Source organism: Rutilus rutilus (assembly GCF_951802725.1).
Source record: "Rutilus rutilus genome assembly, chromosome: 15".
Taxonomy (NCBI): domain Eukaryota; kingdom Metazoa; phylum Chordata; class Actinopteri; order Cypriniformes; family Leuciscidae; genus Rutilus; species Rutilus rutilus.
Genome location: NC_140220.1, coordinates 9,282,365 through 9,295,668, shown reverse-complemented (window position 1 = coordinate 9,295,668; position 13,304 = coordinate 9,282,365). Strand labels below are relative to the sequence as shown.

At 37.5% G+C, this 13,304-nt stretch overlaps 1 protein-coding gene and 1 long non-coding RNA gene across 2 annotated transcripts; one reads left to right on the top strand and one right to left on the bottom strand.

Annotated features, from left to right (window-relative positions):
* Nucleotides 1-394: 394 nt before the first annotated feature.
* clu (clusterin) lies at nucleotides 395-6,686 on the bottom strand. Its single transcript, XM_084432451.1, has 9 exons — nucleotides 6,513-6,686; nucleotides 4,578-4,699; nucleotides 4,337-4,485; nucleotides 2,542-2,712; nucleotides 2,043-2,457; nucleotides 1,385-1,525; nucleotides 1,024-1,250; nucleotides 766-941; nucleotides 395-674 (listed from the first exon to the last, which is right to left on the bottom strand). Exons 2-9 carry the CDS (start codon nucleotides 4,663-4,665, stop codon nucleotides 662-664), a joined length of 1,380 nt encoding a protein of 459 aa, XP_084288577.1. The 5' UTR covers nucleotides 4,666-4,699; nucleotides 6,513-6,686; the 3' UTR covers nucleotides 395-661.
* A 3,114-nt stretch (nucleotides 6,687-9,800) lies between these two features.
* LOC311304919 lies at nucleotides 9,801-13,006 on the top strand. The gene is made up of 3 exons (XR_014629961.1): nucleotides 9,801-9,912; nucleotides 10,054-10,159; nucleotides 12,317-13,006. It is a non-coding gene; the product is annotated as an uncharacterized lncRNA (long non-coding RNA).
* Nucleotides 13,007-13,304: the final 298 nt, after the last annotated feature.

Sequence of the window (13,304 nt, the reverse complement as noted above, 5' to 3'; positions counted from 1 at the left end):
TTTGCATATATATTATTGAAATTGAAGAGTACTCTTCTTGATATTAACATATTCTTTTAGTTTTCATCCAGATGAGGGTGAATTTGAATGCTAATAAGTTGTGCTATCATAGAAAAATTAGAGCAGAAGAGTAAATGCAGAACAGCGCATAAAAAAAAAAAAAAGTGCAATTAATCATAGGCAATGAATTACTAAAGTCCTCTCAGAAAAGATGTTTCTTCAGTCTTGTTTTTAAGGTTTCATTGGATTCTGCTGTTTGGATGGAGGTTGGAAGTTCCAGCATGGGAGGAAAGTGAATGAATGTTATAGGAGGTGACCTTTTACTCTTATTAACATATGGAAACTGCTATCCTGGCAATTTTACACCACCTTTTAGCTCATTAAGAGATGAAGAAAATCTGAAATTTTGTGTTTTATTGATATTTGTCAATGTACAGTTGGTTATATTTTCGTAAGCACTTATTCTATTCAATCTCTGTAGGGTCTCTGAATGTTAAATAGGATGAGACAGAAGGAATAATGCTAGACAACAGAAATCCAGCTACATGAGCACAGCATCTGTCAATATTAATATAGCTGTAATTCATAAGGATCTTCTCAAGTGCTTTTCAGAGAAAAGAAATGATCATCTTCACTGGAAAGTACCCGCCCTCCAAAACATTTAGTTTGTGACCCTGGAGAAGAAAACATTAATGGTTTTGATAATTATGTAATCATATAAGTTTTAAAATGAACCGAAATGGAAAGATTGCTGTAATGACTCACACAGTGTTCTGTTTGTAACGATCCAAAGCCTCCTGTGCCACCACCTCTGAGAATTTTGGGTCGCTCCAGGGAATGTCTCCTGGCACTGTGAAGCTCATATCTGGCCCGTCGAACAGTTTGACTGACACTTTAGTGTCAGCTGGATCCTCTACGTTATCTGAGCCTTTTGACATCACCTGCACATAAAATGTTGGTGATTGAGTGATGTGCATAGTGAAAGGGTTTACAGTTGTACTGAATCACATAATTAGGACCTACTGCTTGTATTTTAAAGAAGCCATCCTCATTTTTGGTGTGGTTAGCTAGAGAAGACACCCAACCGAATTGCTTGTTGAACAGGTCCAGCACATTAGAGGCGTTGAACATCTTCTCTTCGAATCGCTTTAGCAGATTGTTGTACTCCTGGGTGAATGTCTCAGCCCTGGCAAGAGCCTTCTCCAGCTCCTCCTTCACGAGGCCTTCCAGGGGCCTCTTTCCAGAGCAGTCTGAGGAAGAGAACAAGGCCCTAATTGTTAGATGACTGTGATTTCTCTTAATATCCCAAACTGGGAGCAAAATATTGTAAGTTCTGTGTTGGAGAATATAACATGAAATCAAGGCTTTTTAATATTGCACTTACCAATATGCTGGATCTCTTTACATTTCTCACACTCCTCCTTTAGTTTAATGCAGCCAGCCGAATTGCGGCGAATTTCCCTGCAGGTCATCTTATCATTTCCAAATGGTTTAGATATAATAACGTCCTCGTTTAAGCTCCCATCTGTGAATACAGTTTTAAGCAGTATAAGCAGTCTGTAAGTAAACAAATAGTTTTGTAAGCACTATTTTATGCTATCATATCATAGGATATTGTAGGGTGCATTGTCATATTGCCACAATTGCAAACAATGGAAGAATCTGTTTGGTCATAACATTCTTTAAAATATCATCTTTTGTGTCCCGCAGAAAAACAAAGTCAAATGCTCCATCCGAAATCACATACTGTATAGTAAGTAGTACATTTGGTTTGAAACGTACTTCACGACCGTTAAAAATGGTTCTATATGGTATGAATGTGTGTAGAATGACAGCTTTAGCTTACTGTTTTTAGCATAATATATATATATATATATATATAGTAAGAAAGTATTTGATTTCAGACACACCGATACAGTTTAGCAATGGCATGAGGGTGAGTAAGTGACAGAATAAATTTTTGGGGGTGAACTACCCCTTTAAGTGTGACTTTTAACATTGTATATGTTGTTACATCAAGACTTGTTGATTCTGAAATGTACCTTCGGTGGGGAAATCCACATCACTTCCCATGTAGGGCCCGAATGACTCAAACATGTTTCTTGCCATCTCCATCATGGGGCGGAACATGCTGTGGAAGCTGTGGAACTCCGGGTCATGCAAGGGGGACCTGTAGATACGAGCGGACCGGCTGGCCGTTGCGTCCTGTCTGCCGAATATGCTGGGCATTCGGAATGGACTGGGGAAAAAGCCGGGCTGGTGGAAGGCATGCATGTGGTCAAACACCCTCATGCTGTCCGTGAAGATGTTGTCTACTCCATCGGCAACCTCTGTGTACCGTTCCTCCAGGTCCTGGAAGCGCCTGGTCTGCTGCTGGTCCTCATCCACCAGGGTCTCAATGTTCTGCCCATTTATCCAAATGGAGATGGGAGAGGTCCTGTTCAAAACCTCCTCCAGCTGAAGACAGAAAAAGAGAGGGATGGATACTAACACCAGAATGAGGTCAGGATTATTGCAGGGATGTTTGTGCAGACGTCTCACCTGTCGTCCCACCAGGCCAGCTCCACTGCTGCAGGTGCGCGAGTAATACTTCACACAGGTTTTTCTCAAGCAGGGCTTGCACTCCTCCCACAGAGCCTGCATGGTTTCATTACACATGCTCTGTTCCTCACTTAGCTTCTCCTCCATCTCTTTAGCCATCTTCAGAGCAGTCTTTATTATGGAATAGCACAAGAAAAAAAAAAAGAACAAAACAAGATATATGTATTATAAAAAGTGACTATGACTGCAGGGGCTCAAGAAAATATTTTGACACTTAAAGGAGCTGTATGTAAGAAATGCATTTCAATTAATCATAAAATGTCCCTGATATGTCACTAGACATTAAGAAATCATGTTCATTTCAAAAACTTATATCACTGACAACAGTAGTTAAAAAGTGAAGTTGCAGCCCTCAACTGATGTTGATGTTGTCATGTTGTGTTTTGGCCTGATGCCCCTCCCTCCACCTATCTACCAATCACGAAGTCAGTAGTGTTTCGGCATCGGGGTTGCCAGCTCTGCTCTAGTTACCACAGCTACGTAGCAGCCTACGTTCCTGCTGGATCCTGCAGCCTATCTGGCAACCTCGAGTCAGGGGGGAGGGGGAGGGGATACACCGCTCTACAGTAATTTGAAAGCGATTGCAGTACCAGTTTTGGCCACAATCTTACATACGGCTCCTTTAAGTACTTGAATATGTACGAATGTAATTACATTATATAAGTACACTTTACAATAAGTGTTCACATTAGTTAATGCATTGGGTATCATGAAGTAACAACAATGAACAATTTATATAAGCATGTATTGATCTAGGTTAATGGTAATTTATACAACTTGACGTTATCAATGCATTTTTATATGAAGACGCAGATGCACAAGCCTCTAAGTGCCATCTGAAATTTCGTTCTAGAATGATCATTTTTATCAAGCTTGTATGTTTATGTTCAGTTATTTCACTTTAATGGCAATGAAAATGACCTATTAATTATCATTAAAGTGAAATTACTGAACTTAAATATACGAGCTTGAAAATTTTAGTTCCTCATTTTAGAAGAAAATTTCAGATGGCACTTAGAGGCTTTTGCATCTGTCTTCATATATACTGTATATAGGTTATGTATTTAATATGCATCATACATCTCAGAATTTATTGATCTAGGTTATTAATATACTATTGTTCGTTGTTAATTAATAATTACCTAATGATAATTTATACAACTAGAATTCTTAATAGCATTTAGATATGTAGAATATGTAATTAATCTACATAATATTTTCTCAGCATTTATTAATTTATGTAATTGTTAATTTATCATAAATTGAAATATTGAAATATTAATGTATTACTATATGTAGATTATGTAACTAATCTACATAATGTATTTTAGTTTTTAATGATCTAGGTTAATGGTAATTTATGAATATACTATTGTTCTTTGTTAATTCATAATATATTAACATTTCAAATTGTATAAATGAACAGTAGTTAAAAATGCATTAATGTACTGTATGTAAATTATGTAAATAATCTACATAATTTTTCCCCCAGCATTTATTGATCTGTTAATGGAAAGTTATAAACATACTGTTGTTCATTGTTAAATCATAATAAAATGCCTAATGTTAGTTTATACAACTTGTATAAAATGTATTATGTAATTTACATTTAACCAAGATTAATAAATGCTGTAAAGTTTTGTTTATTATTTCACATTAGCTACTATAAACTAATGTACTTTTTAAATTTATATCGTTGATGCTTGTTCAGTTGAGTTTATTTTGGCTCTCTCACCTCTTTCTGTTGCTTGGTTTTCTCCAGTTCAGACAGAAATCTTTTGTGATCCTCTGCTGATCTCTCCATCACAGTCTTCATCTCCTTCACCCCAGTGATGGCATTTTCAATCTGCTTATCCAGGTACTTCTCACCAAGCACTGAAATCTCTGCCAAAAAGCAATAATGGTTATATTACTGTCCTGTGGTTGTTCACAACATGTCTGCACAGCGTTTTTTTTTCTATCTAACACGCACTTACTGCTGAGCTCCTCTTTAGTTGGAGGTAACAGACACTCTGCGGAGAGGTAGAGTAGAGAAAGCCCCAGCAGAGACCACGAAACCTTCATCTTTGGTGGCGGCTTATGTCCTGATGTACAGAAGCTGTGAACAGAGGTCAGGAAATAGTGGGTCACTCAATAGTGAACCTTTATTTTTCAATTAAGCTGTGGTGAAAGTGACTCAGCAAGTTTATGACCATGAACAATTGCAAAGCCCACACTTTAAAAAATGCGTTTTGTGCGAGACACTGTCCTACAGACTGTCTGGACAATGAATCCACTGTGTCAGTGTACCTATTTATAGGTCTGAAATAAATATTGTCAGTGGCTTTCTGTGACCTTGATGTTTCTAAGCAGAGGCCTCAAACAGATTAATTGTATAATTTTGTACAATCTTAGTCCTTTTTGAAACTATTTTATATTATATTATTATACTATTTACTCTCCCTTAAGATAGTAGTTAAGCTACAACATGTTAAAGGGATAATTTACCCAAAAAGAAAAATTCTACCATTTACTCGCACTCATTTCACTCCTAACTGAATGCATTTCTTTCTTCTGTGAAACACAAATGAAGATATTTTGAGAAAACCAGTGTTTTGTCTGTACAGTGAAAGTAATGGGGTCTAATGATAATTTGTACCCCATTGTCTTTCATTGTATGCACAAAAACAGTATCTTCTTTTCTGTAAGTCACACAGGTTTGTGTAAATGATGACTCATGTTTGGGCGAACTATCCTTTTAACCAGTATCAAACCATAAGGATTTGAAGAACACAATCAGTGGAAGTGCAGCAAACTTGTGACCCTTTGAACGTTTATATGTTCCCTTCGGTGATTACATGGATTTGAGTGCAAATCCCCTTCACTAAAGCTTTCAAAACGGTTGTTCTGGCAAAACTTAATCCTACTTTCGTGAGTTTGCAGAAATGTCTGTGATTCCAAGCTACCCTTTTCAAAACGCAGCACTTTTAATCATGTTGGACATTTCTGAACAGTAAGACAAGCCATTGGTCCTCAACAGCTGCTGCTGGATTCGTAATTCACACCAAGTAAACATCATAAAAGCGTTGACTCAGTCATGGAGATAAGTTTCCTCATTTTACTCTGGGTACGTGTACATAGAAACCCCAACTCGGCCAAGTTAAACCAGGAGCCTTAGTTACATAAGAAACATGCACAGATGTTAACAGGAAGAGCCAATGAATGGAAAGTAATCTTAAGGCAAATGGACTTCTCCGTAAATTAAACAGCCTTGAGGTTCCTCAAAAAGTTTTCATTTTATCTTCTTGTTCCTTGTGCCTAATCTTGAGATATTTGTTTTGGAACGAAGTTATACATCTCTGGCATGTGGTGTTTGTAAGAAACAACGTGCATCACACAGATGGCTTGTTCTGAGTGAGGAGATTTGCTTTGTTTAATGTTATCTTGCAAGGGCACAGTGTGCATTCTGAATGCATTTGACCTTAGCTTAGTTCCCTCATCAGCTTGTGGCTGCGAGACAAATTCCTCTCTGCAATGAAAAAAATCAATACAAATTCGCCTAGGGTAGGCACAAACTCCAACAGCCCAGGCAGACTTTTTGGATGACGTTAACTACATGAGGGTGCATTGTAATTCATAAACAGCATAAATGATATGTTATGCTATCTCATGCCAAGTAAAACTGTACAAACAGAATCTTGTTTACATTTTTGCAGCAGTGGGTTATTGCTCAGTTGAATGGTAATATGCATAAATGTAGCATTAATTACAATGCAATTTTATAGTACATTAAACACTGCAAAGGTATTACATCACTGTAACCTTAATATAAAAAATGACTCGCATATATGTATATATTCTAAGATATTATATAATAATATCTATGAAACCATAATTATATAACATTCTTTTAATGTGCTCTCTGTACTCACCCTGCTTTGATGCTTTTTCTTCCTTGCAGATGGACTGTGCCTCCTCTGGTTTGTTTATATACTGGGAGGCTGGGTGATGTTGACAACGTGATTCACGGGATGAGAATGGCTGTGGCTTTGGACGGTTCCAGAAACTATTATTCTCAACAGCAGAAGCTCTCTCTGACCAGAAGTGGGCAATATTGCACCGGTTTGCTAATCTCATTGTGCTTGTAGGGGCACAGACTAAACATGAGGTTTACGGGAAAAATGCCTTCTAAAATTTACCGGAAAAGACAGTATGTGGATAACTCATCACTGTCAGATAGCTCCAACTTTCAGTGGTGAATCACCTTAACATAACATCTGCTCTAACGGTGCAGAGAATAATCCGGTGAATCATGAGGAAGTAGAACACCAGTTCTGAAACTAAGTAAAATAAGTGTGCTGATTTTTGCAGGTTATACAAGCCCGAGTTTAATAGGCACACTCGGCATTTGCCCCTATATAGTCTAGTCACCCAAGTGGCTTCATTTACGTGCCATTTATTTTGCCGGTTATGTAACATTACTCACTGTAATGTTAAAACAAAAAAGAAAAGGCAAAAATGTCAGTGAAACCTGCAAGACTTTCTGGAAAGACTTACACTGAGACTTATAATGCTCACAGACATAAACGTGTTATTTTGTAAGAGATTATTATGTTTGCTTTGACCAAAACATGTCATCACTTATTGCATATTGCACATTAAGAGCACATTGGGCAACAACCACAGAAAATCACTCCTGCAGTGGATGGAAACTGGTGTTTCAGTCCACTAATCACGTCATAGCTCGTCAGGTAGCTTTCGTCCCCCAGTCTCAGAGTTCCTTTGTGACAAAGCCAGAGGAACCTAAATATCAGGAAAGCACAGCTCATAATGTTCTGAAATTTAGGCAAAGGTGATTCAAAGCTTGTTTTTCACGCTGTGTGATATTGCACTCTGTAGGAGCATGTTTAAACCCATACTTTCCCCTACGGCCACACAACATCTGTACAAACAACCAACACGGCCAGACAAACACTCCCTCTTTATGAATATCATGCATCTGTAAAATGTTGTCAGGTCATCCTACTCATAAAATACAATACAGTAAAAGATCTGTTCTACTCCTACACTCAGTTTTCTTTATCCAGTTAATGGTGTTTGCTAAGGCAAGCATCACTATTATTATTATTATTATTATTATTATTATTATAATAATATATATATATATATATATATACACACACATACATACATACATGCATACACACATACATACGTAGCCTACATACACTCACATATACACACACTCACATATATATATATATATGAAGAGTTCAGATGCAAAAACCTCTAAATGCCATCTGAAATTTTCTTCTAGAATGATCATTTTTATCAAGCTCGTATATTTAATTTCAATAATTTCACTTAAATGGCAATTAATAGGTAATTTTCATTGCCATTTAAGTGAAATTACTTAACTTAAATATACGAGCTTCATAAAAATGATCATTCTAGGAGGAAATTTCAGATGGCATTTAGAGGTTTTTGCATCTGAACTCTTCATATATACACACACACACATACATACACACACATACAGTGGGGAGAACAAGTATTTGATACACTGCCGATTTTGCAGGTTTTGCCACTTACAAAGCATGCAGAAGTCTGTCATTTTTATCATAGGTACTCTTCAACTGTGAGTGACGGAATCTAAAACAAAAATCCAGAAAATCACATTGTATGATTTTTAAGTAATTCATTTGCATTTTATTGCATGACATAAGTATTTGATACATCAGAAAAGCAGAACTTAATACTTGGTATAGAAACCTTTGTTTGCAATTACAGAGATCATACGTTTCCTGTAGTTCTTGACCAGGTTTGTACACACTGCAGCAGGGATTTTGGCCCACTCCTCCATACAGACCTTTTCCAGATCCTTCAGGTTTCGGGGCTGTCGCTGGGCAATACGGACTTTCAGCTCCCTCCAAAGATTTTTTATTGGGTTCAGGTCTGGAGACTGGCTAGGCCACTCCAGGACCTTGGGATGCTTCTTACGGAGCCACTCCTTAGTTGCCCTGGCTGTGTGTTTCGGGTCGTTGTCATGCTGGAAGACCCAGCCACGACCCATCTTCAATGCTCTTACTGAGGGAAGGAGGTTGTTGGCCAAGATCTTGCGATACATGGCCCCATCCATCCTCCCCTCAAAACGGTGCAATCGTCCTGTCCCCTTTGCAGAAAAGCATCCCCAAAGAATGATGACCTCCATGCTTCACGGTTGGGATGGTGTTCTTGGGGTTGTACTCATCCTTCTTCTTCCTCCAAACACGGCGAGTGGAGTTTAGACCAAAAAGCTCTATTTCTCTCTCATCAGACCACATGACCTTCTCCCATTCCTCCTCTGGATCATCCAGATGGTCATTGGCAAACTTCAGACGGGCCTGGACATGCGCTGGCTTGAGCAGGGGGACCTTGCGTGCGCTGCAGGATTTTAATCCATGATGGCGTGGTGTGTTACTAATGGTTTTCTTTGAGACTGTGGTCCCAGCTCTCTTCAGGTCATTGACCAGGTCCTGCCGTGTAGTTCTGGGCTGATCCCTCACCTTTCTCATGATCATTATTGCCCCACGAGGTGAGATCTTGCATGGTGCCCCAGACCGAGGGAGATTGACCGTCATCTTGAACTTCTTCCATTTTCTAATAATTGCGCCAACAGTTGTTGCCTTCTCACCAAGCTGCTTGCCTATTGTCCTGTAGCCCATCCTAGCCTTGTGCAGGTCTACAATTTTATCCCTGATGTCCTTACACAGCTCTCTGGTCTTGGCCATTGTGGAGAGGTTGGAGCTGTTTGATTGAGTGTGTGGACAGGTCTTTTTATACAGGTAAGGAATTCAAACAGATGCAGTTAATGCAGTTAATACAGGTAATGAGTGGAGAACAGGAGGGGGGGGGGTTTGATTTTTTTTTTTGGATTCCGTCTCTCACAGTTGAAGTGTAACTATGATAAACATTACAGACCTCTACATGCTTTGTAAGTAGGAAAACCTGCAAAATCGACATGTGTATGTATACACATATGTATACATACATATGTATACATATACATATGTATGTATGTATGTACGTACGCATGTATGTACGTATGTATGTATGTACATATCTACGTATGACAAATCATGTGGCTTGTTGACGAAATGTGTTATTACTTTTCTAAACAATCATTGTTTTCAGATTTCACCTGGCAGACACTAACACTGAAGGAGGGAACAAAGACATATCTAGAGACCAGAATTAGAGTGTGCTGTTTTGACTTGGAACAGTGAGCGAATGCATAGGAACACCCTGTCAACTAACCTCAACACTCTCATCATGGCAGAGAGTTTTGTACTGGTAAGTTGCACTTACATTTTTCAGAATATGTAAAAATCAAATGAATGACCAAGTATTTGTGAAAAAATAAAACTTAAGTCATGGGTCTTGGACATTGACTGAATACCTTGTGGTTTTAATTATGTGGCTCCATTTTCTTAGTGGCAACAGAACAGGCGTATTTCATTTGCATCCAGCAAATATGACCTGATCGCCGCCTTTGACCCCTGTCCTCTCAAATGGAGATCTCACCTCATAAACAATACCAGTGAGTGGTCCTCCTCTGTCAATATCACTCACAGCATGCTGTAAAGTATTAAACGTTCCACCCTATTTCTTGGCATATTAAATGCGATTGCACAGTGGTTTCATATCTATTGGCATGTTGCCTTTGCCAGAACATTTTGTTTCTCCTGCCATTGGTTCAAGAAATTGCCTTTTCTAATTTTACCCAATTTTCAGTTTTTGTAACTTTTTTTTTTTGTCCAAAATTAACCAAATGGAAAAATAAAGTTTAAATACATCATCAGTCATTCTCCCCAAACATGTTTTTGTCTTACCCTGATTCACTATGGTAAGCCTTTTATAAGCGTTTATATTTTAGGCCTGTCGGGATGGTTTTCGTGGGATGTTGCATACATATTTCACTCGCCCGTGCGTGTCTCGTCATATCGGAAAAAGAGAAAAGCTGCTCCGGCTACTTTGACGCAGGTGTGTTGTGAGAGTGGCATAGTTGAGATGTTGTCACAAAGAGCGAGAAAGGCTTGGATCACTCTAAATCTCCAACCTCTAGGGAATCACCAGTTTTTCTTTGTTTTAAAAAAAATACCAAACAGAGTCTGCTAGCAAAGAGAACGCAACCGAACTCGTAATAAAACAAGAATCAACATTGACTTGGCTTTTCGGTGATGGCGAGAACTGAGGGATTTGATATGTTGTAAAAGATCTTGAGATGGCATATGCCATATGTAGCTCTCTAATGCAAATCATTATCTATAGAGAAAGATAATTTTGTTATGGTTGTTGTAGCGTTAGAATTTATTTTCAAGGAAGTACCGTGTCTATTAATGGGTATAGCTACAGTAACGTCTTCAGCTAGTCATCTTGAAATCCTTTTCATCTAAACTGGTTATATCTCTTAAGACTAATAGTGAATGTTTTATGAGCAGTAGAATAACCATATTCATCCGCACACTCACACAGAGCCGAAGCACAACCAAAACAATGTTCTTCTACAAAATGCATGCATTTTGTTGACTGTTAGAGGGCCAAAAGTTACATAGTGTACCTTTTTATATAATTTAAATAATGACACAATTTTTATTTTTGGGTGAACTATTCCTTGTAACATTAGTTTTGTCCTCTGGGTGGCAGTAACTCCTATGAAAGTCCGAGACTAAGGAAAGCATAGCTGTGGGGTCACAAGCAGAAAGGCTGCTCCCTATCAAATAAATGACAACAGTTTCTTCATAAATATGCATAACAGTTGAAGAGACATTATAGAAAAAAAAATGGTATTCTTCCCCAGAACCGAACAGCTGTGCAAAATTTTGTTTACAATTTCTGAAGTCGTCTGAATCAGTTTGAAAGCATATTAAGTGCCAGATGGTTTTCACGCTAGTCTATTAAACACTACTCTATTTGCTGGCATTATTTACAGTTTTGGCAAGCAGATCAAAGCTGGTGGTTTTGGAGTAATTTGATGCATGCTAACACTGCTTCACCCCATATGGAGATACACTGGTGCAGTTAACAGCAGATCATCTGCTAAACCTCTCATCCACTTAAATATGAATTGTTTTTTAGTTGCTTTTTAATCCAACTGCTCAAAATGATATTTGACACTGGTGAAATTTGATAAACCTTTAAGCCGTAACCATTACAATTGCACAACATCTTTAAATGCCATTTCATACTAGCTGTCAGCATGTCATTATTCTTTCCTCAGTAAAAACGTAATCAATCTCAGATTATTTATTGAAAGCACATTTGCTTTCACATCTGCACAAATATTAACAACAAAGCTAAAATAGTGAGCTGCACCATCCAAGCTTGCACTCAAGTTAAATGAGAAACATCATACCCTTTTGATTAATTCAGTTTAGTCCAGTTCTTTATTTATAGAGCTGCTTTGCGAGAACAATTGATTAGGAAGTGAGTGTAATGGCTAAAAGGAATTATATCAAGTAAGTACTATATAGCCATAATATTACCATCATATTTTTGACATGTCCCAAGGTTTAACAATGGTCGTCTTTAAACACCATGGTATGTGGATTTTCATGCTTATTTAGTACCATGGTACTACATTCTAATTACTTTAAGTGAAGGTAACTCCTCTTGTCAAACAGCACTTTTACTGTCTTTCTTTGTGTCTCATGTTTTTTCTTTCTCTTTTTCAACTTGTTTTGTTCTCTTACTGTAGGTGATCACGGAAGAACAATAACAGACAAATGATCTTGAGGTGGAGCTTGTTTTTGTCTGAACACATGAGGATGGAAAAAAAAACTTATATCATCATCTTTTTTTCCAAATCCCAGCACCATGAATGGAATCCGTCATTGCAAAACATTAATATGGGACACAGAATTCCAGGAATCTCCTGTCCTAATTTGACCTTTCTCTCTTGATAACACCTTAACTGGATAATTCTGTGATGTAAATGCATTTGAGGCCATGCTTGACATTTCTTGACCTTAGGTTATTACATGATTAATGGCTTTTAGATGGTTTTAATTCATCCATTTTTTTAATACTAACAGGAACCATGAATCCCGCATGCTTAATCAGAAACACAAGCCATCAAAGATATGTGTGTGTCTGGAGGAGAATGGCGTACCGAGGTAAAAGTCATGTGAAGGCATAGACCATTGATACCCAAATAGAATCACATTCTAAGCAATGAATTGCTTGTTGTTTTTTCAAATAAGATAATTAAAAATGACAAACACATGGTCTTAAAGCAATAGTTCACCCAAAATAATAGTTCACCCTCATTTGATGCAAAACTTTGTTTCTGCTGTGGAACAATATGTTTTGAAGAACGTTCATGCTGCTCTTTTACATATAATTGTGACTGTCAAAATCCAAAAAGTTAAATAAAAGTGGCCCATATGAGTTGTGCGCTATATTCCAAATCTGAAGAAGCCATGCAATAGTTTGTGTAAGGAACAGACAGAAATATAAGTTGTTAATTACTGAAATCAGAAAACTTACAAGGGGTCACAGTTTGACTTTAAAGTATTTAAATTAAGAGCTTATTATTGTATCAAAATGAAAAAAAAAACACACACATACAATCAAGACAAATTGAAATAATTTTTCTTCCCCCCTCTATAACTATAGTTTTTATTGAAAATAATATATTTTTATTCACAATATCACAAAAATTTTTTAATTTAATATATCAATAA